Here is a 26,791-nt window from a genome sequence, read left to right as displayed (position 1 = left end):
ACATAGGAAGGTCAAAAATCACAGGGAAATTGAAAAATAAAATATTATGCATGGCCATAGGACAAGGAAGGCCTAATAAATAGAACAGTGGGAATTGCAATATTTGTATGGTTTTGTTGAAATGCCAGTGTCAATGTGTATAACTATAAAACTGTAACCATGGGGAATCATTGCAGGGGCAAAGTAAAATAGTGGAACAGATTATCGAGGTCTCCTGAGGAAAGAGGCCAACAACTGGCCTAAACTAATAGCTAAGCATTTTTAGAGTACTGTAGGAAGGAGTGTTGACAGAGACTCCTTCTGGACAGGAACCAGAAATGTGTAAAACGACCCCTATCTTCAATATTCCATGAGTCAACGCACTAGATAGCTGAGGAAACATGTAAAATGCTTAAAGTTTCTAAATGCAACGAACAAAAATTATTATTATAAGCATATATGTGACACAGTGGCGCAGTGCCTAAGCGATATTGTCTTACAGCTCCAGGGTTCCTGGTATGATCCTGTGTTTTAGTGACAAAAATGGGGCAACCTCTGGTTTTGAAATATTAAAGCCAACGAACGTGCCAAAACGTGCAGTTCCTCAAAATGTCCACTGGAAGCTAGGTCCAACAGTGAGTCAGTCCCTATGTTAAAGTGCCCAAACTCACATCAGAAATAAACATGTTTACAATCTGGTAAAAAAAAAAAAAAATTATAAAAAAAAACTAAATTTTCCACTTGAAAACTGTACAAGGGTAAATTTTTAATTAGCTCATCAGTTAAAACTATATTAAGCCAAAAACCTTTCCGTAATTAGGGGTGTAGTTGATTTGAGTGACAGCTGCAATGCAGGTCAAACCTCTATCTGTTTGCTATGCATCACTTTAGCTAACCAGTTGACTGTAATTGTTTTCATTCCGCCCATATACCCATTTGTGGATTAATCGGGGTTTAGGTGGGGCAGCTTCTGCCAAGGCGGTGACGACAGTTTATCTTTAAGACTGCTCTCCAGAAAACCTGTGGGTGATGTCATGGAGGGTTTGTCTATTTTTTTTTTATACTTTCACAAGGTTAGTGCAATTTCTTAATGTCAAGCTCAGTTACTATTTGTCCAGTTTGACAAGTTATCCTGGTGTCCCCATGGGTTTCCTCTGTGTTATGTAGTTTCCTTCACCCTCCCCAAGACATGCTTGGAGGTGAATCTCAACACCCTCTTGAGACTTCATTTGGGTCACTTTAAAAATGCTGGTTGGTAAACTGGCTATGCTAAATCGCCTTTGGGATGAATGAGTGTGTTTGGCATCTCTTCCTGAGTTCCCAGGATGGACTCCAGATCCACAGGGACACTTAAACACTTAATGAATAAATGATTAAAAATCATAAATCCTCCCAAAGTACGCATGTCACTGCTGTGAACGTTATATGTGCACAATAACTGCTACGTCTTAACTAAAACTCAATGGCCGAAAGACCAATGATATGTACTAAGTTAATTTGCCTGCCAGTACAGAAAGCTCCTATTCTTGCACTAGCACTAAGTCATCATATGACTTTTGTGGAAAATTTGTAGAGACTGAATGAAGATAAGTTTCTATTACTGTATTGCAGGTACTTTCAAATCAATCACCCAAACTGCTAGACATACTGTACCACTGGATAAATATTTACACTAACACGTGCAAATCATTGTTATCAGGGCACTTTAGATTTGCTTATAGTGGTTTCCGGTCATGTACACACCTTCTCAACCCAACCCAGGACGTGTTGAGTGTCGGCTCGGCCTCCAGGCTCCGGCATTTCGTCATTGTTTTGAACCGCTCTCTCTCTCTCTCTCTCTCTCTCTCGCTCTGTGGCTGCGTGCGAACCCGCGTAACATTTAGGTTGCATGCGGTTTAATACACACCATTAACAGTATGCCTGGGTTACATCCGGGAACCTTTAACATGAGATTTTTAAACACTAACAGTAAGACAGGGGTGCATGGCGCGCGTTCTGGTTGGAAATCGGCCCATTTTTCAGGAGGGAAGATGATGCAGTGAGGAGAGAAAGGCGAGCGGAAAGGCGCGGAGGCGTGTACGCTGCGAACCAATCGGAGCGCAGATCCCGGCGCGAGAGCGCACATGTTTACAGCGCGCGCTCCGCCGGTGGAGGCTGCGGGTTTGGGGAGGGAAGACCGGCACGGAACGGAGCTGCGCGCGATTCATTCCGGATGTAGGTGTCAGGATTTGAGGCTGTTACTCGGTGAAGGGTTTTTATTTAACAGGTTCCTACTCGGTTTATATATAGTAATATTCATACAGTAACCGGTCTCCGGTTTCGCCTCGTAGAGCCTGTATTCGGTGTTCCGTCCGGAGCGCGCGCGCCGTGTCATGTTTTGTGCGCGTCTCCGCGAGGAAAACAAACCGAGAGAGGAAAAAAATAATAAAAGCTTCTCGCCGGTCGGACTGCGAGAAATCCGTGTCCGGATTACACAGCGCACATTTTAGGCTTGATTATTATTTTTTTATTATGCATTATAAATATATGTATTTTTTGGCATCCTGATTAACAGAAAAACGCGCGCGCGCCCATGAGCCTGAAATGTCTGAAAATGTATCCCCGGGCTCGGTTCGCATCTGCACAGCTCGCTCCGGTGCACGGCTGTCATTTTAATTTCGACGGTTTTCATTGATAAAGAAGGGGATTTTTTATTCATCTATTTTTTTTTTATTATTATTTTTGAAGATTTTAGATCTCCGTGATCTGAGCGAGACATGCACGCCAGGCGCCTGGTGAAGCGCTCGCTGATCGGTAGCCGCGTGTACGCGCCTGGCTCGGGAGCGGCGGCGGGGGAGGCGGGAGAGCGCGAGCACAGAGACACACCGGTACCAAGCGGACCCACAGAGGAAGAAGCTGTCAAGGGAGCGAGGAAGCCGAGCTTGAAGGTACGTGTGTGAATGTGTGTGTGTGTATGTGTGTGTTCAAGTAAGGGGGAGTAAACGTCGGTGTAAGTTTAAGTGTGCACGCGCTGCAGAGGCGAGCTTGTTTTTGTTTTTGTTTTGTCGGTCATCATCACAATGAGAGTGCATGTTGTTTACAAGTGCACACAGCCGTTAAATGCAAATCAGATCACATGCACACGTAATGCATAATGCATGATAAGGGTGTAATAACTGTGTTATGACAGCGCAGATGCGATTAATGTGCCGCGTTGTTTTTCTTTGACCTGTTGTGGCGCAGAAGCATGGCGAAATCAACCCGCTCTGCAGCATTCTGCACACTGGCGGAAGCCTGAGTGTTTGTGTGTGTGTGTGTGTGCGCGCGCGCGCGTGTGTATGTGCATGTATTGGTTCATGACAGCCTCCATTCTGTCCTTCCTCCTTCCTCCTGTATGAACTGGCTGTTTATACATTTCTTTATTGCCTGATAGTCCTATCTAATCCATTGTTGCTGCATTCTGCATGCACTGTGACCATCATCCAATCACTTGTTTATTATAAACGAGCCATGGGTTAAAAATATTTGGCCTACTTAGCCATTCTCAGTAATGCATTCTTCACACTGCATAAAATGGTGCTTCATTTCGACTTGATATCTAAACAAAGCTGCTTTTTCAATTACCTCACTTTAATGACGTCAGCCAGCTTGCATGAAAACACAGATGATGAAAATAGAAAGGCAAAACAGGGCAAAACAGGACAGCAGATGTTGGACATCTGCGTATAACCGAAAGAGATTTTCAAATGTTATGCTTGATCTGGTATGTGAAAGCATGTGTGTACAGTATACAGAGGGTTTGTATATTATTGTTATTATTATTATTATCCGGGCAGCGCTGTCACACCCTGACCCAACCAGCAACTTAGTGCTAAGTACTGAGATATTTATGCAGTCCTTGTGTTGAGGTGTGACTATCAGAACTATGTCTTATTCAGCGTGTAAAAAAAAAAAGTTCTGCAAACAAGTAAGGGTGTGTTTGCAGGCATACGGCCCTCAAGTTGGGCAGTTGGCGAAATAAAGTTTCTCAGACAGGACAAGTGTTGAATCTGTGGTACTTGGCACAGCACCAGGATTCCTAATGGTGCTCTATTCAGCTTGAGGGAATGCCACTTGTTGACTTGTTGTAGGGAGGGGTTTATGTGCCGATAAGCGCGAGCCCTGAGGACAAAGGCGGGACAAAGGAGGTTTTCTTCTATTTGTTTTTCTAATGTAATTTAATGGCCAGAGAGAAGCGATGCTTTCTGTGGCATTATGTGATATAGAGCCGAGTGCCGTCCCTGTAGCGTGATGACCCGCACAGCTTCGCTCATGATTGATGACTGATCGTTCTGAGAAAGGCAGCAGAGGTGCTCTTGGTGTTTACTACAGTCCTTGAAGTGCCTTTAAAGGCTGATTAACCACAGATTGTAACCTGTTACAGAACACGGCTCGACTCAGGAGGAGAAATGAATGTTTCGTGGCAAGGTTTTTTTTTGGGTTCTTTGTTTCGAGAAAGCAGTGCAGGGAAGGAGCAGGGAACATGGCGATCACTGACCGGTGTGAAAGCTGTTTTTCCTTATAGTGAGGCATAATACGGTAGGCGTGCGGCATGTGAGCTGCTATACGTAAACCACTGAGGCAGGGCGCAGAGGAGTGGGGGATGTTTTCCTTGTGTTTAATCCAATCAAATAATGGAACCCTCGTGGTCTCCAATCCAATTAATTTTACAAAATTATGATAGGCTTAATTTGATTGAAACCCCTGAACTGTTTGGATGAACAGAATGTGTCCGTACACACTGGCTTATGAATTACTTAATAAAAAAAAGCAGGTATAATCCATAGGCATGTTTATTGCACAGGGTGGGTCATGAAGGGAAAAAGATGTGCTGCGACGTAGTAATTACAGAGTGCTATACAAGTGCCAAAGGACTGCAAACTGAAGCTCATGACATTATTTTTAAGTATCATTGTGCACATCTGTGGAGGGTTAAGTCTAATTTATTCACGTTGACCAAAGGAAAGAAGACTATAATATCCGTTTTGGCAAATATATTTTTTTTCTAACTTAGTTATACTTTGTGCCGTAAAGTAATTCTCCTGTTTTTAAGTTACAATAGAAACGGACATGCAGCGTGCCTTACGAATAAGGTGAAGCGTTTGCCGAAGTAAAACTGATCATGTTATTAAGCAGGTTTCTAAAGAGAGAGGCTGCAAAGGGACTGGCTGTTTATAGCTATTGTATGAAAGTGATACAGAAAAGAGGAACTAACTTGTTTCATGGAAATTGTGTAACATTAAAAGTTACTATACATGTATAAAAAATTGTTAACGTTTACAAATTGCTGTTATATAAGTGGAATAAAACATGTGCTACAATAGGAAAATAATGACCTTTGGGGTGGTAACACAGTACTAACTCCACACTAATACAGTACCGTTTTTTTTATTTTTTATAATACCATGTTTGTTACATCCTAATCTTTTATATGTTGTCGGTTTTGTCAGCGATGAGTGCTTTTAAATCGATTATTACTGACTGAATAAATGTATTAGTTCTTATTTTTTTCTTATTGAGTATGTAAATTTTATTAATTTGTCTAAATATTTAAAAATAGTTTTTTTTTTAAAAATAAATCTTTACTTATTTGTTTAAACTGTTATGATAGTTGTTAGGCTCACGCATCTGCCTTGAAAAATGTTGTGATGTGACATTTTTGCCATGCATTGACCCACCCTTAGACAAATCCTGCCCTCGGATAAATATAGAAAGCAATGTGTCATCTGATGGGGAAACAATTAGCAATATGTTGCACTATCATGTCATTAGTTGCTCAATTTCTTTGATGCGCGTTTAGATGTTGCTCACTGTATGGGTTAGCAGAGGCATGAGCGTTATTATTTGCAAGGGAGTTCAAGTCACACCTGGACTCGTGATGAAATTTCTCATGAATGAAGGCGTGAAACCTATCGACATTTGCAGAAGACCTCAAGCACAGTACGGTGATGAGACTCTTAGCCACACATCTGTGAATCGCGGTTGAGCAGAATGCCTGATCCTTGATGGATAACTTGTCACCAACTTGTGTAAGAGTGCACGAACTGTACACACAATCATTTAAGAACACCACTTGCACATTACAGGAACTCTGCAGGAAGACATTTCCACATCCCCCATACAGTCCTGACCTCACTCCACATGTTTGGGTCATGAAAGGAATTACAGGGAGGCCAGCATTTCAGACATGAAGCAGGCAGTCTGGTCATGGCTCGGGTGTACTGAGAAAACGTTTTAACTTTATGGAATCCAAGCACTAGTGAAACGCTGGGATAAGCGCATTAGTGTAGCAGGGGGTTATATAGAGTCATAAAGGCAGTTTTTAAAATTGCAAACATGATATGGACTTGTGCAATTATATAATTGCAAAAAGGCTGTAATTTAATACAAATAATATTTTTAAATACACACGCTGTTGATTTGATAAATATTGACAAAGATGCTGATAATGAGATTGTTTTTGCCATTATTTGATGTTAGCCTGAATAAATATGTCAGAATACAAAATGGTACAGTACATTTATTAGTTACATGTCACAGTTTAAATCGAATATGTGTCAAAATTATTGCAGTGTAGTTATTTATTTATTTATTTATTTATTTTTTATGAAATCGTGCAGCCAAATCAGTTGGCTAAAGAAATGCAGTGTTTAGTTTAGGTGGTGTTTTGCAGTTAACTATGTAAATTTCATTAATTTGTCTAAATATTTAAAAATAGTTTTTCAAAATAAATCTTTACTTATTTGTTTGAAGCCAAATACAAGTAAAATTTGTAATATAAAAAAAGAAGCCAAATGAAAGTAAACATTGTAAAAAAAGAAAAGAAAGAAAATTACAATTACAAGAAGTCAATTTTATTTTACAAATCAGCCACTAAAATCTGTCATTTGTCATGCATTGTATATATTATTATGGATATTGTTAAGAACATTTTGTTTTTCTTTGTATTTGGTCTGCCATCTGTATTAAAAAACATTGTTTTGGCTCACTGATAATGAATTGTTCTAAAATCAAACAAAAAAAAAACAAACTTTAAAGGTGAATGATCTTCATTTTCAGTGTTTTTACGAGAACTGGAAAAGTACATGCTTTTGGAAGTATTATGTTATGAATGTGCTGGTGTTGGTTATACGTTTGTGGTCTGTAATTACTTAATTGCAGTTTGAATTTCTCGTTGTATTATCAGGGCTGGCATGTTGATGAAAATCACCAAGGATCACCCGATACAATATTATCACAATACCTTCGATATTGTTATCATTTTAAATTCGAACCAGGGACCTCCTGATCAGCAGTCCAACACCTTAACCACAGAGCCACTCCTGCCCCCTTTTTACAAACCTTGGATCAAATATCCATATCCATATATGGACTTAATGCTTTCATTCTGTGCGTAGAGTAATTGAATACTTAGCTAGAGGAAGATAATAGTCAGCATGTTGTGGTGTTTGTGTGGAGTGTCTGTTCAGCCTGAGATGAACATTGGAGATGTAAAGATATCTGTGCGAGCATGAATACAGGAGAGCAGCCATGTTTGTCTGCGTAGAAACATAGCCACCAGGGATTTCTGTGCAATAGAGGAAGTGCCAGTGCAAACTGGTTTAATTTTCCTGTGTGAGATGTACAGAGATCTGTCCGGATCCTTTACACCAGGGTTTCCAGGCTTTGTGGATAAGATTACACACTTCTTCCTTTTACAATCCAAACAGAACGGAAACATCTTGATCCAGTTTTTTGGCTCAGGTCTGAGCATTTTGTCGGTTATTAAATACAAACAGGATAATCGCCGTGGTGCATCCGCCGTTGTGTGTGTGTGTTTGTCTGTCTCATATTTGCAATCACACTGCAGGTGGTATAACATGCTGCCATGAATGTAAATAAGAATCTTCTAATCAATGACATCAGTCAGAAATTAGAATTTTGAGGTGATTAGATGCCCTTTAGAGTCACTCAAAGTACAAAAACTTTTGGCACCAGAGAACTGAAAATGTGCATTTTTATAGGCCACCAGTCCAGTATCGAAGCTTTCAGTAGTGTGTGATGGTACAAACTACTGACACTCACAGGTTAAGCTAACACATTTGATTGGTTGTGTATAAAGTAGCGATGTGACAGGATACAAGAAGTTTATTAGGATTGTTATATAATAGAGGTTTAGCCTGTTCTAAACATCACCTTACTGAGGTTGACATGATGATGTCTATACAAACTTGCCCTCAATTTACAAAATTATTTCTGATTTAATTTTGCGATTTCAAGTCATTTTTGGTAAAGCATTTTTGGTTACAGTCGACCGCCGAAATTTGCGGGGGTAACATTCCTAGAGAACCCACGAATTGTTAAAAACCGCGAATAAAGAATGTGGTCAAAAAAATGCCTTAAAATGCCTATTTAAATAGTCTAAACCTTAAAACGTGCAGCGAACATGCTCCCAAAACACTTAAATTTTATTTTAAACTCAGCTTAATACATTATCCTTAAAAAAAAGTGAACTCTCTATTCTGTGCTATATCTCCCACAGTGCTGGAATGTAAACTACTAGTATGCGCTGTCATTTTCTTTGGTCTAAGTCGGGTAAATACAGTAATTCACCATCCCAAGCCGTGTTTTCCTCTACAGTTGCTTTGTGTTCTAACTACAGTACTAAAAAATTTATACAGTATTATATTTTGGAAATTCAGCTGAATGTGTGTTTATATTTGTTACAAAACTAGTCAATTGTATTGCTTTTAAGGAAAAATCAGTAAACGGCTAAGGGTGCAAAAACTTCACGCGGGTCACCTGTGGTCCATTTACAGTTCTGTACCAAAAGTCTTGAGCCACCCTTTATTCGCTTCCAAAGAGCCAGACCTTCTTTTATTTTTAATATAGTTTTAAGGCATTTTTAATCCAGGCCATATACCTGAGCAGTTTCAGAGGAATGTTTTTTGTTTGTTAAGCCACACAGTGCCCTATGAATAATTCAAGCATTACGAGGCGTCTAACTGGCATGAACCAGGAAGAACAGGCGCAGATGATGACAGATGATCAGGTCGGTGATTAGTATACTGAATGCTGAGTTGTTGAAACAGATGAGAGGGTAAATGAGACTGCTTAAATAAACAATCAGTTTTTAAATTGTATTTTAGGCGTTCCGCAGCCTGTCACAGTAAAACATTTTTTTCCATTTTTCTTTGATCGAATCTCCATCATTTAATATAAAGAAATGCAGGGTGGTGCAACTGTACCACTGTGCACACAGCACAGAATCTGTTGTTTATCTGTATTAAGTGAAAATCATATTATGATAATCATTGAGACGACCCTGTTAAGACTTTCAGCACCACTATAGTGTGTCCTTGGACCTTTTCTGACTTTACTGAAGTGTAACAAACAAAGCTGAAATTAATCGTGTTAGACATTTCCACAGAATGCTTATTTGAGACCACTTGTGACTTCTTTTTCCAGCAGATGTGGGTGTTGTTATTTCCAGTGGTTTCAGGATATAATAGTAAAGTAGAATTAACATTTAAAAAAGAAACAAAGAATAAGAAAGAAAAAGATAAAGGAAAGTATCTGTAGTAGTAGTAAAAAAATTATGATGCGGTTGTCTGACTTTGTAGATTTTTCTACAACCTTAATAATAAATCATCTTTAAATGATTTTAAATGCATTTAATTTATTTTGTTGTTGTGCAGATTCTTGCCTTTACAATTAGTCGGAAATCAACCAGAGTCCTAGGTTTTAATGCAAAACAGTTGAAAGCAAAAAATGTTTTTCCCGCACTCAGAGGGCTGCGTGTTTGTTTTCTTTCGGCAGAGTTTGTGTAACGGCGGGCAGCGTGACGTGCCAGCATCGGGTCAGAACGGTGGCACACTGAAAAGCGAGAACACGAACGGGGTGGAGGAGCTGCGAGCACCGGAGCACAGACGAGGAGGACGGACTCTAGACATGGAGAAGGACAACACACGGTCCGTGTCACTGCTCGAGCAGAAACGCAAGGTTGTTTCTTCCAGTATCGACGTGCCACACGCCAGGTAGGACAGCAGTGCATAAGCAGCGACGCCCACATGGCACAAATAAAAAAAAAAACGTGTCAGCGACAAGTTGGCGTGTATGCGTGTTCGTAGGTGGTGTTGAGCTTTTTTTTTAGCTTTCATCATATACAGTACTGTAAGGTGGATTAAAATATTGTTGGAACACCCAGACTGCCAACGAATCATACTTTTTAAACTATTTAAGTTTACATTAAGCATTAAAGTCATTATTCATACAGAATCCAGTATTATGGTTATTGGTTGGGATTACAGCAGAAAGACGATGTCTATATTTATGACTGCAATAATCACGAATCCGGCATAAAAATGTATAAATACCCAGCTCTAACAAGTGACCCTTGGGTGACATGACACTCTATATGATTATTTTTAGCAGGCTCTGTATGCTGAAACACAATTTCTTCTGTCCTTGGTTTATAATAACAGAACATATTAAAATCTAAGGGTAATCATGTGTTATAGGATATTCTAAACACAAATCCCCAGCAGACAACCCTGCGTTATAAACCGCACCTCAGTCTAAACGGTCTAAACCCAACTGGTGTAACAAGAAGGAACCTGTAATTTAAATGATTACATATTACATTAATCAAGTTTAACTGAACTGAATTAGGCTGTTTTAAACCACGATACTGGAACTGAAGGTTAAGATTCATTTTCCAAAACTGCAGCTCTGACATGAAGAAGACAAACCACAGGTATACATAAATGTACTAGTTGTAATGCGTTTTTCATTAAGGTATATTAAAACATGCAGAAGGAATTGTACAGTTTGTTGGAACAGCATGGATAGATATAAATACACGCATAATTGTTAAAATAGTGAAACTTAGCGTCAACAATGTGTAACTTTAGGTTATCTGATATGCTAAAGTGTTAGAGGGAAGACTTTTTGGTTTCTGGTTTCCCAGTCACAAGACATGCTTACATAACTGTTTCAGAAGTATCAAATTATTGGCCTGTATCAAGAAAAGAAAACAACTAATGAGATTTGAAACGACTGGAATAGGTTTAAGAACTGTATGACACATTATTCATTTTTTTTTCCAACTTTGTGGAAGAAATGTGGTTGGTATTAAAAAAACCAACACATTGTGACAAGATCTCACCTGACTGGGACTAAACAGCAGTGAGACCATAAGAAAACCACTTGTTACTAAGACTAGTCAAGGGAAACAGGATTCCATTTGCTAGTGACCATAAAGATTCGATCTTGGCGTGATGGAAAAAGGTGTTCTGATAAGTCCAGATTGTCCCTATTTCAGAGCGACGTCTTAGACAGGGTAAGAAGGAAAGCTCGTGCACCCATCATGCATAGTCCATCGATTTAGTCCTTGCTTAATATTTAGACAAACAAGTCCATTCAGTATAATGTAGTGGATAACTTTTAATGCTCCTCTGCAAAAAAACATTTATAACAGAGCAATTATCACTATTAGATCATTAAATATCTCTAGCCAAGCATACCATTTTCAGACTCCGTTTCTTGCAGGTCAGCCCGCATCATTCCTGCTGTTCACTCCCATGTTTCGTTTGGCTCACAATCCATAATAACATGTCATTAAGTTGATGATCTTTCCCAGAGCAATTTTAAAGCGCATTTTTTAGACGTGTGTATGTGTGCCCTGATTTTCAGCTCCGTTTCAGTGTATTCATATGCCGTATTCAGATTTCAGGAGAGAAGATTTGGCTTTTTTTTTTTTTTTTTTTTTTTGGACAGCAGAAAATATGTATACAGGAGCTGTTGTGTTTCAGACATGGTTTTGGATGTTAAAGCCCTACAGCCCAATTTCCCACATGGGTTATTGTGGTTTTCTGCTGGCAGAAAACATCGAGCAAACACAGATTGAGTAATGAATACCGTGCTTCTCCTGTTTATGTCTTGTTACTCTTTTTAAACCTCTCTCATGTGTGTGTCTAGAGAAGTAGGCACTAGAGAAAGTGTATTTCAAATGGACATTGATCAATACTGTATATATTCCTGGACAACTAAGATTCTATTATTTTGTGTGAAATGATCAGAACTTATGAACGGTCTGGGAGGATCGGTCAAGTGTGTATTTGTAGGAGTAATTTTTCAGTAATGAAAGTTTTTAGATTGAACATAAATAGCTGGGGGACATGATCATGAGACATCGAGACGTACTTTGCCCTCTCAGGTTGTGATTAAAATGACCATGTCTCACACACACACATCCCCCAGACTATGTGATTGCTTATCCATCAACAGCACCCCAGATGCAAGTGTTTGAACCTCAGCAGGCTGCGGCGTCCCGCTCCTCAGAGTGTGTTCAATTATAGTGAATTGGAGGAGAATGTGTGGAGGTGGTGCTGCAGGAGTGAGATGAGCCGGAGGTGCACCTTTCACTCCCTCGTCAGCTTTTTTCAATCCCTATTATTGAGCGGAGCCGCTTGGCTCATCAGATTTGTTTACACTCAGTCAGTATAAGCACTCGGTCTGCTCTTGAAGAAATAAATCAATAGCCTTTTTTTTTTTCTGATGATTGATCCACACTAGATCAGCATAAGCATTCTGACATTGTGACAGCTGACTAAATATATATTTTTTTCCCATTTGACTGCCTTCCCCAGAGAAAGTTTTATCAAAAGCCTTCATTACATTGATGTGGGTGCGAATAGGAAAACAGTTGCATTAAAGGTTTTTTGTTCCGGTTGTGTAACTTTGTGCTGGAGAGCCCGAGGCATTTAGATTCTGCAGATCCCTGTGTCCTTCCTCTGCACCACATATGGGCTCTGGCTATTCTTTTCATGTTTATGTTTTTAGCCATAGCAGGAAATAACCAATTGTAACAAGCTGGCGATCTGACTTGTGGTGCTGCAGCTGAAATTTTGACGAATAGCCTTCAGAGGTCTAATTGCAAGCAGGGGAAGTGAAGTATGATTTGAGGGGCGTACCAAGGACCCTGATTGTTGTTGAACAGTAAAAAGAGCAGCCGGCCTTTGCCAAGTTCAAGGCCTTTCCAGAAAGGCTTTCAGCTGTGCGAAAAAAAAAAAAAATCTGTTTACTTAAAGTCTGACTCACTGACTGTGTTATTTACCACATGGTCTAGTGCAAAAGTTTTCATACAACTATCACAATTCTTTCGTTGCTATAAGAGACTTTTTCTCTTGATGTGTTTCTTCATGTTTGGGATCTCAGGATATACCCACATTTCACTTTAATATGTTTGTATATGTCATTATATCATTCGTTACAACATTTCAGTTCTAACTCGACTAGAGTCTTACAATCTCTAAAACCCTGTGTTGTTTTCTTATTGCCAGATCCTCCCACATTACGTTTTTATTTCACAGGTATTTTTTTGTAGATAAATTTGCAAGTGAGAGGACTTTTACGTTGTTTTATTCAAAATCAAAAGCGCCTGCTTTTTCTTTCATCTGGCTTTTTTAGAAAAAACATAAAGAAAAGAAAGAAAAAAAGCTGTTTTTGTTTATGATTTTTATATTTTATGACATTTCTGTTGTGACTACCTTTTTTAACCCATTAATTAGGTATTAGTACTAGCACTTGTAAGTATTGTTGCTTGCTAGTATTTGGTACCTCTTTACCAAAAATAAATCAATTTTGTATTTTTGCACATTTATTTTTTTTTTTTATGGTTTTAAATAGTTTCATATATACATTTGAAAGAATTATTACCCTACACTGGGCGGCACGGTACGTTGGTGTAGTGGTTAGCACTGTTGCCTTCCTGTTCCTCCCACAGTCCAAAGATATTCAGGTTAGGCTAATTGGCGTTCCCAAATTGGGCGAGTGTGTGTGCCCTGTGATAGATTGGCACCCTGTCCAGGGTGTATCCCGCCTTATGTCCTAAGCCTCCTGGGATAGGCTCTAGGTCCCCGCGACCCTAAATACCCTGAAGGATAAAGCGGTATAGAAGATAAGTGAGTAAGTGTGTGATTACCCTAAAAGGGTGAACAGCCTTATACTGTAACTTCACAGACATTGATTTGCAACAAAAATTTTTTTGGCTGTTGTTTTTTTAAATAATAATTTAAAATTACAATATTTGATCAGTTCAGAATAATAATAATAATAATAATAATAATAATAATACAGTAAGTCTTAGACAAAGACATACATACATATTTTGATGATTTCTCACAAAAGGGTTAAACCAGGTCTAGAGACCAAGTGGACCATATTTAAACTACTTCTTTGTGCATATTGTTTAGATGGTTCACTTGGACTAATCTGAATTTTTTCATAAAACATTATTTTTGATAGAGGTTATTAAAACATTATTTTTGATGGTGTAGAGGTAAGCTCTGTGGCCGCACACATCCACATTTCAGGGTCTGGGTTCCGCCTCGGGTCAGTGTTTGCTTTGGCGGGTTTCCTGACAGTATTCAGTTTTTCCGCCCACAGTCCAAAGTCAGTGTGTGTGCTTGTGGGCCCTGCAATGGACTGGACCCCCATCCAGGGCGTACCCCACCTAGTGCTCCGAGTCCTCTGAAATAGGCTCGAAGCTTCTGCAACCCTGAATAGAATAAGCGGTATAGAAAATAAATGAAAGAGAGTAATTTTTGACAGTATTCATTGTTTAAATCTCTACATAAATAAACAGAATTGAAAATTGGTGCAGAATACCGTAAGTACCTTTTCTTTTGTAACTTTTTTATTTTATTGAAAAAAAACCTTTAATAAAATATATTAATAAAATGATAAAGTTAAGGTTAAATGTTAACTGTGTCTCCTATACAGACAGTATTATTTTGCAGTTCCAAATCAGCATCTACCTCCACTCAAACCCCCTCTGCTGGTCCGGATGTTTCTCAGCTCTTAAAATCAAGGAAACACTTGATCCAAAATCTTTTGAATTTTTTTATGGATACATTTTTCCCTCCCATTTTAGCCTATAAAGCCCAACCAAACCATCGTTCAAATATTAATTGAGAGTAAAAATATGAAAGAAAATATTCAAAAAGTTTTTCAATTAATCATAGTTAGTTTATACTCAAAACATTTTAGGGAAATTATACTATTTATATAAGGGAGTATAATCATGAATAAGTTCTAATTTTTTTTTTTTTGTTTTTACTGTAATTCCGACGAGAACAAGCTCTAACTCAGTTACCGTTTCTAAATAAACAACCATAAGGGTAATTACCTGGCATAGTTTCAAATCAGGATCTGTAGGGGGCATATCAGATAGACTTCCCCTAAAATCCCCGTTGCTGATCCTGCTGTTTCTCAGCACTTTGGATAAAATCAGGGGAATAATTCAACTAAAACCTCTCAGTTCATACACACAGCTCAGCTCAGCTCAGACAATCATAAGACCGTAACATCATGGCTTTGTTATTCTTGTCTTTATTTTTCATAACAAAGTTTTTCCTTTATTCTTGCCTGTTGTTTCCTCTTTGCTGACTCGGTGGCGAGGCGTATAGCGTTAAGAGGGTTACACTGGTGTAAAACAGTCAGGAAAAGGGGAAGCTCAGGCCGAGCGGTGTGCTGTTTTAGAAGAGTAGCTCACTGTGTGAGCCAAAGCAAATAATTCCCCTGCGAGGAGGGACAGGCCTTGGAGCATAACTTTAGGAAACTTATGATTAGCATCTGAAAAGCACCTCTTTATTTTTTTTCTCCACCCTGGAGATGTCGGACACAGTCCAGCTCAATGGCAGTAAACGTCTCTCAGTAGCCAAGGGCTCTCAGGACCCTTATCAGATTGGATGCGGTTCCTTTTTTTTCTTCGGCTAACCTCTCTAAATTGCACCTTGATTCTAAATATTTTTAAACCTGTATCAGATCGGCACAACAAGCAAGACGAGCTAAAAATAGACAGCGCAGTTAGAGAAAGTGAATGGACGCATTGTGTGTTTAATATGCTGGAGGTGGGTTGAGAAAGCTAGTGTGGACACCTGCGTTATGACTCTACAGTTATTTGCACAATGAGAACATGACCTTCAGGTGCACTAAACATGGGGTTGAGCTTTTTTTTCCGAAGTTATTCACACAAACACATACACACTTCTGAAAAGTCAATCACAGCATTAGTAGCTGTTACACCGAGTTATTACACTATCGTAGTCTCAGGATTAGTGTAAAACAGTACATATTGTTAGGTAAAAAAAAAAAAAAAGAATTGTGTTTGACATAAACACTGAATAGGATTTAGTCATTTGGGATTCGCTTCATTGTTATTGGTGATGCATAACCATGATGTTAATGGATGAGAACTAAGCATTAGACATTTTATTCTATTGTCGATGCCATTAATGCCGAGCAATTAATCATAACACGACATTCAGAACCTCTATAATCTACGTAATCGTGGCCATGTCAATTATTTAGCTTTTTGTATTCTGTTATTACTTACTGAGTGTTGTGTTTATGTACCGTGCCCTTAAAAACATACTGTCACATGTCTAGTCACATGACTCTGTCCCGACCAGCCTGCAAAGGAAGCATGGAAGCAACAGGGAGGAGAACTCTTTCATTAGGAAAAAAAAATCCCAGCTTTAATACTTATACTGTAGTTAAGAATAATAACCATACAAATCTTACAAATCAAACAACATACATCATAATCCTATGTGTGTCTGTATCGTGCAGCTGTAACAGGGACTGATACTCTTTATATGTTACTATAATGGGGAAAAAGAAAGAAAGAACCTGATTTCAATAAAAAACAATAACATTTAGCAAGTATAATGTGTATTAAAAATTATCCGATTTTATTTAAAAAAAGAAAACATATAAACCCAGAGCTCTAACGTACGCATAAGATTTAGGAGTGTGTAAATGTGAAACCTCAATGATCATGAACTTTTCACTTAAACACTTCTCCCATGTTAAACCTTAAGATTTTCACTCGGTTCTAGCTCTGTTCACAATAAATTCAGTAATATTTTGACCCAGTCCGAAGAATATCCGTGGTTCATTTCCACCCAAGTGTTAACGACGACATTTTCTTTCTTTCTTCAGCCGATCATGTAATCTCAGTGAGGTGCAGTGTGCTTGTGCAGCACTTGGAGATTTTATATTGTCATGAGGTTAGAAGGATTGTAAAGAAGGAACTGGATTTGAAACTGTTTTGTAAGTTTCATAACTATTAATATACGGCCAGCAGCGGCTCGTGACTGTAGAATATGGAGGAGCAAGCAAGATTAATCATGTACAGTGCAGCTAATTTTATTTAAAAAATGATTGACAGCAAAATTTCCAGGCAAGAAGGCAAAACTTGAAACTAGGACATAGAATTTAGGATTATAAATGTTTTTTTTTTGTTTCTTATTCTTTGCATGTTTGCATTATCCATCTCTCTCCTCTATCAGTTCATGCAGTATAAATCTCACAGTAGAAATGGTTCTCTACTTCATAGACATACAGTTTGTAGTTACTTTGGCTTTGGAATTTGCCATTGTCAAAATGTATAACCTGTTTCTTTAAATTATACTCCTGCCCCTAGAAACTAGAAAACGCAAGCAAATCAATGGAACATTGACTTATATCTGTCTATTAAAATTTCAACAAAATTTAAAATGTATGGAAATGGAAATGAGAAGAAAAATAATATTTGTTCTTGAGATGAAGCACCTTCTATATACGGCATATCAATATACTGTAAGTGTCACCAAATAATTTAGTGAATAATTGGTAATACCTAATAAAAGGCTAATTTTAAGCTGATGTATATAATATTAAAGCACGAGAAATTGTATATCGAAATATAACATATACTACAAAAATAGTTTGCTTCATTGCTAGAACATGTTCTCTAGCATGCATGATGTCTTCCTGTCAGTAAGCCACAGTTACACATTATAACTCTATTTACTGTGTAAAACAGTTTAAAACTACTTTCTATCGGTTACATTTGCACTCTCCTAATGTGTTGCACAGATATCCAGTGTCACTAAATACAGTGTTAGCAGATGACCGAGTTAATAATCGATGTGTGACATGATTTTAGTCCAGAAGATATAGGTCTGCATATAAAGTTGTGAGAAAAGTTAGAGAGCGTCTTCAGATCTGACGATGTGGTGATGGGAATTTATTGGCCCAACATGGTAATAATAGCAGACCAGTTCCTCATGAGGAACGGCAGTATGCTCTTACTCTAATATGCTCAAGTCAAACCGGGATTTTGATTGTACAGGTTTGAGAAATACAGTTATAAGAGTAAAAAACAACATACAGTATATTTCTGTATATAATCCCCTGCAACAATAATGCGTTATCACAGCGTTATGGATGTACGGCCTTCTTTCACAGGTGGGTGAAACACTTGAATGCTTTACTTTGGGTAAGTGAAATGATTCTGTAAATGTGGGTTAATGTCTGTAAAATTAGTTTTACGCCTTTGTTCCCACCTGAACGCCTCACAACACAAATACAGAAATCACTGTACTTTTATTTTAGTAAAATTGCATCCACGCTTCTGTGACAGCTTTATACTCACTGTATTTTTGCGCAAGTAAAAGTAAGAGAATTTATTTGATTTGCTAAATTTACATCATGTTAATCAGATCAAATATAAGGATGTAGACAGGATTTATTTTACATGGTGAGCTGGAGTACTCAGTGATTTTATTTCTGGTGAGATCTGCAAAATCATGTTTTTTTTTTTTTTTTTCCTTCGCCTCCCCCATGAACAGGACCAAATTCCTGCTGTTTTTCAACGAACACAGCAGCGATCTGCTCATTTTAGCGTAACCACACACACTACCATTTTGGTGTGTGTGATTTTGCTACTCACAGCACGTAATTGTTTTTGTGTGCTCACCAAAAGAAAATACTTCATGGTATCATGAAAAGATGAATGGTGCGAAAGAGAAAAAGTAATTGCTGCCGGTTGTAGCGTTTTATCTCGAAAATCGCATTATATCAACATCTGCCACAGTACCCTGATTATAGTTTTCTGTAAGTAAATCCCCTGATTCATTAATGTGATCACATCATGGACTATAACACAAACATCTGGGTTTTTAGGAAAATAAACTCGTTCCCGGGTTAATTTATAACTGTCTGGAGTTTTATCGCTCAGCATGTCGAGAGGATGTGCAGATGTTTTATTATAGCCTTCACCTTAAAAAACTAGACACTAACGCTCCAAAATAGCTTTTGGCATTTTTTTGAGCAAAACAAAAATATTTGGCTCTGTAGGTTAGGATTCAAGTGCATGATGTTCAGTATTCTGTAATATTAAGTATATATTAATTGTTTTGTATTATGTGAACTCCACATGCAAAATAGTGACTTTTATATTATTTATAATGCACCCTGGTTTGGTATTAAGCATGGCAAAATAGTGAAATAATTTATTATTATTATTATTATTATTATTATACATGATTCATCAATCCCAGTCACTTTGAAACTCTTTATTAATTAAAATGGAGATGTACTGATTAAGATCTCTGTAGGTGGTTGTTTTAATTGTCTGGCGACTCAAATTTTTCTTCTCAATTTCACAGTTGAGCAGGATGGTAATGAAGAGTAAAATAGGTCTCAGGGCAGCAGATGCCCATGCAGGGTGCTAGGACGGCACCAATCTGCACCAATCCAACCAATTTTTTTTTTTTTTTTTTGCCACTTTGGATACCCCATACTGATCTAATACTGACACCCTTTTTGTAACTGAGTGCCTCTCTGTGGAAATAGACAATTTTCTATGGAAACTAGAGGAACCCGGGTTAATCACAGAACAAGGACAAACGCTCCACACATATACAGTATATAGTAATCCAGGCTCAGAATCCTGACGCTCTTAGGTGCAATGCTACCACCTACATCAGAATGCAGCTCACAAAATACAACTAATAGATGTTAAAAAATATACAATTCATTCTGATATGTATTCAGTGTTACTGAACATGGAGTACCTCATAGATTACACAAAAGGTATTAAATTTTTTTTACACTAAGTGTTTTTCACCTTTGCAAAAAAGGTTCAGAAATCTAGAATTGTTAACCATCTAAAGAACCATTTTTTTTTAAAGAGGTGTGCACTAAAAAGTTCAAAATGTTTTTCTGTAGTGAAGTCCTTAAGGCTCCTGATAGACCCTCACCTGAGGCTTTTCATACATGAGTATAAACTTTAGTGCAAACTTCAGGAAATTAGAACGGTCTATCTTCTGGATAAACAATGTGGATTTTTTTGAGTAGAATTCTGCAGCAAAAATGGTTCCCAGTAGAACCCATTTAGAAAGCTAGAACCCTTAAACAGCTCTACATATTGTAGGACTTTGTCACGGACTTTAGAACCATGAACCGTCCACCTTTTGGGTAGGTGTTCTTTTTTGTGAGTGTATTCTTTTATGCAAATGATTAAATCTGGATCACATCTGGTTCTTTACTACTTTGGTTGGTTCGCTGCTGGAAGCCCTATGAATTTTTTGTGCAATCATTATACTCTTTATATTTGTCAGAGACGGTCCCAAGTAGAACCTCTTTAAGAAGCCAAACTCTTTAAAAATTCAAACAAGTGATTGGAAACCATGTTTGGAACGGACTACAGTAAAATGGTTAAATCCAAGACTCTTAGAGGTTCTTTACTTTATCCAGCTTACAGTATAAAACTTTAAATGGTGAACCCTGACCCAGAAGGTTTCTCTTTATGATACCATTATCATAGTGAAAATTCCACATGGAGGAGAAAATCATAAGCATTGACCACAGCATTGAGCTCAAATAGAACACTGTATTTGTGTCTTGGCATGACAGAAACTTTGTCCAGGAGTCAAATCCACAAGCAGCTGCGCTCAGGCTGTTCTTGTCAGAAACGCAGACCCTTTCATATGAAAAGGAGAAAACTGGAAGCTATATTAAAGATGACAGTTAAATATGTTAGACACATTTAAAGATGAATCAGAAATGGAGGTGTTTCAAATCCCCTACATCCCCTATAGTGCTGCGGTTAGAGAAAGAGGGTCATCAGCTCTATCGGTTTGTTTGAACACTCATTAAATTTAATCAGCATTTAAGTGATCAATACTGTTGTCTAATGTACGTAGATGTAAACCTGATGATAACATGTTGCCAATATGCATTACATGATTTCTAAGTGTTAATGGCAGGGTTTATCCCCCTGTGCTAGCTTAATGCTACTCCATTACTCAAAATATGACATTACTTTTTTATGGACCGAGAGCCAGAGGATGACCTTTCAGAAGGTCAAGGTTACCTGAAAGACATGAAACTCCTCAGTCTGCAGAAAACCTATGGCAAATCAAACATATACAGTAGAGAGCTGATGTACCAGATGTTAAAGGAAAGCCTGCTGAGACTCCATATGCTTTAAATGTAGCACAGGATCCTCTGCTTTTTAGTCTCATTATATTTCCCATTGGGCTTCAAGGTTCAGTGTCATTGAGAGAACCACTGGCATTCCCCAGTAACCATGCAGTATCACTTTTCGGCACTTCTACTTTAAGTGTGTAAGTCTTATTGTTCTCAGCTCCTGCACAACCGAACAAATGGGTTTCATATCCGTATCCAAGCTTAAAATGATAAAGTATTTTTATCGTATCAGGATGCAGCTGTTACCATCCGGCAGATAATTATTCTTCTATAACAACATGTACAGTACTAATAATTTTACAACAGTTTGCTAACAACTTTCGTTTATTCATTCATTTTCTATACCGCTTATCCTGTGTAAGGTTGCGTGGGCCTGGAGCCCAATCTCAGAGAGTTCAGGGGTAAAAGCAGGGGACACCCTTAATGGGCACAAGCGCACACACACACACTGCCAATCATACACTGCAGGCAATTTGGAAAGAATATTTCATGTCTCCGGACTGTGGAAGGAAACCGGAGTATCTGCCTGAAGGAAACCCAAAAATATGCAGCACACACATTGAAGGTGAGATTCAAACCCTCGGCCCTGGAGATATGAGGCGACAGGGATAAATGCTAAGCTTTCATGATTCCCCTGCCCAACAATTACTAATTTTTAAACAAGATTTTTTATTTTTTCATTTGTAGTAACTTTAAAATGTTGTAGGATTTCCACCGAACTGAAATACATAGATCCATCATCCAACCTTATGTTTACTTTCCATGAATGTTCAACTCTCTCTGAAGACTTGCTTGTTTCTGCTGAGGCAGCTGACACTGGAGACTCCTTCTATAATTGTTAAATAAGCTTTTTATTTTTTATTTATTTTTTCCCAATTTAGTCGTATCCAAATCCTACCCATCACCAGGAGTCTCCCACATCCAGGCTTCTACTCAGTCACAAGACTATCACATGTTTCCCTGTAAACCACGTGATGAAAGCCGACCGCATGTTTTCAGGCTACACTCACAGGACAACGCTATCCGCTCCTTATCAACCTGGCGATCTCCAGATGATAGAGCGAGTACTTTATTACTGAAATGAACATCTTACATTTTATCTAAGCAACCACACATCTTAAAAACATATGCATTTAAACCCTAGCACATTTTACAGTAGTATTATTCTACATTATGCTGCAGTATCACCTGCACCAACATGCATGGAGATAGCAAAAATATAAAATGTAAAAATAGAAAATAGAAAATTACGGGCCAATTACAGCTATTTAATTTTTTTTTACTTAAAATTAGTTGAAAATGTTTGGCACGTATTGTATTTATTCGACTTTGTTTCGGAAACTTTTAAAGCTAACTAGGAAAAGCTAAGCTCTTGCCTGACCTCCCATCCTGGGTGTATTTTCATCTTGCTTTCATTGTGTCACCATTTTGATCCACATAAGGCGGACTTTAAAAGAACGAATTGATTACAAACAGCGTATTATTTGTCTTTGATTTTGCCCCTCTAAGTGCACCTGAATTAATAAGGAACTAATTTAATGTCTAATTAAGTTGCAAGCATGACCAGGTAATAAAATAATGCACAGACATTGGCGTGTTTTAATTTGTCTAAGCCAATTATGTAAAATTACGTTTTGTTTGTGTAGATGAGAGGTGCTAAACAGTAATAAAACTCAGCATGATGTTCAGACACTTTTACTGGAGGTGTATGAAGAGGAGGTCTTTGAAGAAGATTGTTTTTTTTTATCTACTTTAGCACAAAGGCAGTTCTACGTATAACAACATGGATATGCATGCTGGCATTAAAGGCATAAGAAATGGCATAAAAAATATGAGCAAATAGAATTTACAGATATAAAACCCAATTAAAATGCTGCATGGCTTTTTCTCTTGTAGGCCTTATGCACTGCACATATAGATATTAGCACAAAACCTTTGCTTAAACTGTTTATTCTTTTGTTCAAGGAAAGCATGATGTACATTCTCACATTGCCAGTTAACTTGAAGTTGTGAACATGTATAGTATATATACGGTTCAGCCATAGCATCAACATCATCGCCAGGTGAACAGAGCAAGATTGATCACCAACTATACACCAGTAAACTGACAGCCTCCAAACGAACATACTTGGGACGCTCTGACAAACAAAGTTTTTTTCCCACAGAGGCTCTACCCCGCTTCCCACAGCACTCAAAGGATCCTCTGACAAGGTGCTAATGCCAGACACCACAGCACACCCAAGAGGACCTCCAGGGGACCAGAGCTATACTTGTGGCATAGCAAGCGTGGCACAGGGGACCAAAAACTAGCTGGTTTTACTGTTACGGCTGATCAGTGTACATGATACAGTAGCTCAATAGTTATCAAACAATAAGAAAAAAGAAACACAACATTACAGTTTGGGTCGCTGGAGGTTAGGAATTATATTTTTATTTATTACTTTATTTATAGTATGGTGAGGTTCACTTTGGAAATGGCTGACCAGTAGTGTCTAATAACCATGTAGTGGACTTATACTGATATACTGTATATACAGAGTATAGATACTGATGCAATGTAATCGGAATTAGATCAGGTGCAAGGTGTGAGCAGGTTACATTTATTGCCATAATAAAACAGGATTGTTGTGCAGATCTACATAAGGCACATATCATTTTCAGCTTCATTTTATTGTCACAGACAAAAATCGCACGTTCTTATGGAAAAAAATAATAAAAAAAAACTGGAAAGTCTTTGTGTTCTTAGTTTAAGTGTTCTGTGTGCTGTAAGTTTTTATTTTTGGACTAAAGGCATTAGATGAATATTTTAGTCACTAGTGCTTTGATCCCCAGTTACACAAATACTGTATTAAAAAAATCCAACCAATTTCTTCAGTGATCTCACCAAAGCCACGCTCTCAAATCATGCACACATCATCTAGGGCTACATTAACCAGAATGCTTTTTCGTTGGCAGGCACTAGAGAAGCTTTCTTGTCCTGATTGGTTACACATTTATGCTCTAAATCATTTGTACTGCCATAGAGCCTTGGGCTTTTGCTCTGAGCAGATATTTTATAGTCAGAAAGCGAAGAGAAAAATAACAAATAATCAAAAGTGTTGTGCGTTTACTATCACTGACACTATTATAGTAGAAATAGCACAAGAACCTACTTTTTCCTGTTGCTCTAGGGTGGTTATTATCTATCTATGGCTATGGTTATGGTTATGTGGGCCACATATATTTTTTTTAAACCTCACTTTCTAGTGTTTTTTTTTTTTTGGTCTATTATTGTCCTCACTTATTCTGGCTGCGAGGACACTGAAAGGGACTGCTGAGGCACATCAGGACGTGAATGAATACTCTTTTCATTCCTGCTCTCCCAATGCTTTGTTGTTACAGTTTTGCTGATCCAGCATGAGACAGGGAAAAGTCTGAATGCGGAGCGTTTTTTTATCTGCAGGCTTTTTCTGTAGCAAAGACAGCTGCCATCTTCTCCCCCATTATTTGTCTTTAGTGAACGTTCAAGCCACCTTGTGTGGTGGAATACTCACCGAGCTGCCTTTAGCTGGATGAAGTGAACAGTAGAGTTGTCACATGAGCAGCAGCTGTGTCTGTGTGTGTTTGTGTGTGTCTGTGTGTGTGTCTGTGGGGTGTAGCTCTTGTGCGCATACACACAGTGAACTTTGCTCTAATTTGAAGAAATGCAGCGTGTTATCTGCCAAGCCAGAGTGCTGTGTGTGAAAGTAAAGGAGTGGTGAAAAGAGAAGGTTTTTGGCTTTGCTTACAGCTCGCAGTTTGGTTGGACGGGAAACACGGCGCCACTCACTCGTCCAACTTTCTCATTCTATGCAATTTTTTTTTTTTAATCGCCAGTTCTTTTTTTTTTCTTGCTGCACCCTGTTGCGTACGTGCCTGACAGCTGTGCTGGCATGTCAGTGTCACATTTGTGTAAGTTTTTTAACACATCTCCCGCCCTCCTGATGCCCAACCCCCCCCCCCCCCACACACACACACACACACAGTAAATTTGTCTTATTCTCCTTATGAGTACCTTACACTGAAAACCTCATTAACACAGCTAATTCCTTCTCTTCATTTACCTAAACCTAACCCTTACCTTAACCCCAGTAACCAAAACAAACCTTTTGACTCTTTGAATTGATTTGTTGCAACACATACACACATAATCATGCATTCAAAATATCTTTGTGTTGCTGTCTAAACCAACAACCTGAGCTTATCATCATGTTCACCTGCACACTTTCACATTTACGGTCACACAGTTTTCACAGAGTAACCATCTCAGCATGAGAAGATCTGGATGATGGACATAAAAACAACAGTCATTGTACGGCTCAGAGACGAAAGCTCCAGACCCTCCTTCCTTCCTCCCTCCCTCCCTCTCTCCCTCTCACTCTCCCTCTCTCTGCTATCTCACCTCCCTTCCTGCAGACAAGCCCCTCTCACTGCCCCACCCCATCCCTTACTCCGGCTCTCCCTTTGTCTCCTGCTCGCATGTTTTTCTGCTCTGCAGGAAAAATGTTAATCCTCCTCTGTGCATTGTGCAATGCTGCCTGACACACACACACACACACACACACACATATAAAGATGCTGAATAGGAATAGGCACATTAATCGGTACATCTGCTGCTCATTTGCAGCACCAGAGCCTCTGACAGGTTGTTGTTGTTGTTGTGGTTGTTGATCATGTGGTGTTTCAAATCGGCTTTGTTTCAGTTTGCATTCAAGGGGAGGTGGAACAGGTGATTTACCAATTCAAACCATAGTCAAGTGGTCTGATAACCACAGTACCAGTTAATAATAAGTCTGTACTGTCAAAAACTTACACCAAATTTTACACCAATAATTACACCAAAATACACTTTTCTGGGAATTATGGCTATTATCACCACGTTAAAAAACACTAACAAATTGAGTATATTTTCACTTATTTGTGTTTAGTTGTCTGTTTTTGATTTTTTTTATTTAAAAAATACTCCTAAGCTTCGCCTACCACATCTGCATGAAAGTATTTGTGTGACACATATTCGTACAAGGTGGCATAGTGTTTATCACAGTGGCCTCGCATCTCCTGTGTCAATGGCTCAGTTCATACCTTCCTTCCTCTGGATACTCCGGTTTCCTCCCACAGTCTAAATACATGCAGATTAGGCTAAATGGTGTTCCCAAACTGGCCGTAGTGTGTATGTGTGCGTGTGTGTGTGTGTGTGCCCTGTGATGGATTGGCACCCTGTCCAGGGTGTCCCCCGCCTCTTGCCCCAAGTCTCCTGGGATAGGCTCCAGACCCCCATGACCATGTACTGGAGAAGCAGTATAGACGTTGAATGAATGAATATTTGTACAAAACAAATTCTTCAATTAAAAGCATGTTTAAATTCAAACACCCCAAATATACTCCTTTTTAAAAAAGTTAATAGATGTCTTAGTGTGTCCAAAAATTGCCTGTTAATTTTCCAGCTGAAATACAGCTAAGATCCTACTGTACA

At 38.5% G+C, this 26,791-nt stretch overlaps 1 protein-coding gene across 4 annotated transcripts in view; it reads left to right on the top strand.

The window, feature by feature from the left end:
* Window positions 1–1,834: 1,834 nt before the first annotated feature.
* Window positions 1,835–26,791, top strand: part of znf704 (zinc finger protein 704) — a 68,382-nt gene continuing 43,425 nt past the window's right edge. For 2 of the 4 annotated variants that reach the window (XM_053492386.1, XM_053492385.1), the window contains exons 1-3: window positions 1,837–2,193; window positions 2,707–2,906; window positions 9,796–10,013. In XM_053492386.1, coding sequence (XP_053348361.1) covers window positions 2,736–2,906; window positions 9,796–10,013 — 389 coding nt within the window. In that variant the 5' untranslated portion in view covers window positions 1,837–2,193; window positions 2,707–2,735. Of the gene's footprint in view, window positions 2,194–2,706; window positions 2,907–9,795; window positions 10,014–26,791 lie in introns of all 4 variants that reach the window. The other 2 variants (XM_053492387.1, XM_053492384.1) reach the window with 2 other exon arrangements.

Source organism: Clarias gariepinus, chromosome 3, assembly GCF_024256425.1.
Source record: "Clarias gariepinus isolate MV-2021 ecotype Netherlands chromosome 3, CGAR_prim_01v2, whole genome shotgun sequence".
NCBI classification, from domain to species: domain Eukaryota; kingdom Metazoa; phylum Chordata; class Actinopteri; order Siluriformes; family Clariidae; genus Clarias; species Clarias gariepinus.
Note: the sequence above shows the minus strand (reverse complement) of the source record. Positions and strands in the feature narration are given on the sequence as shown.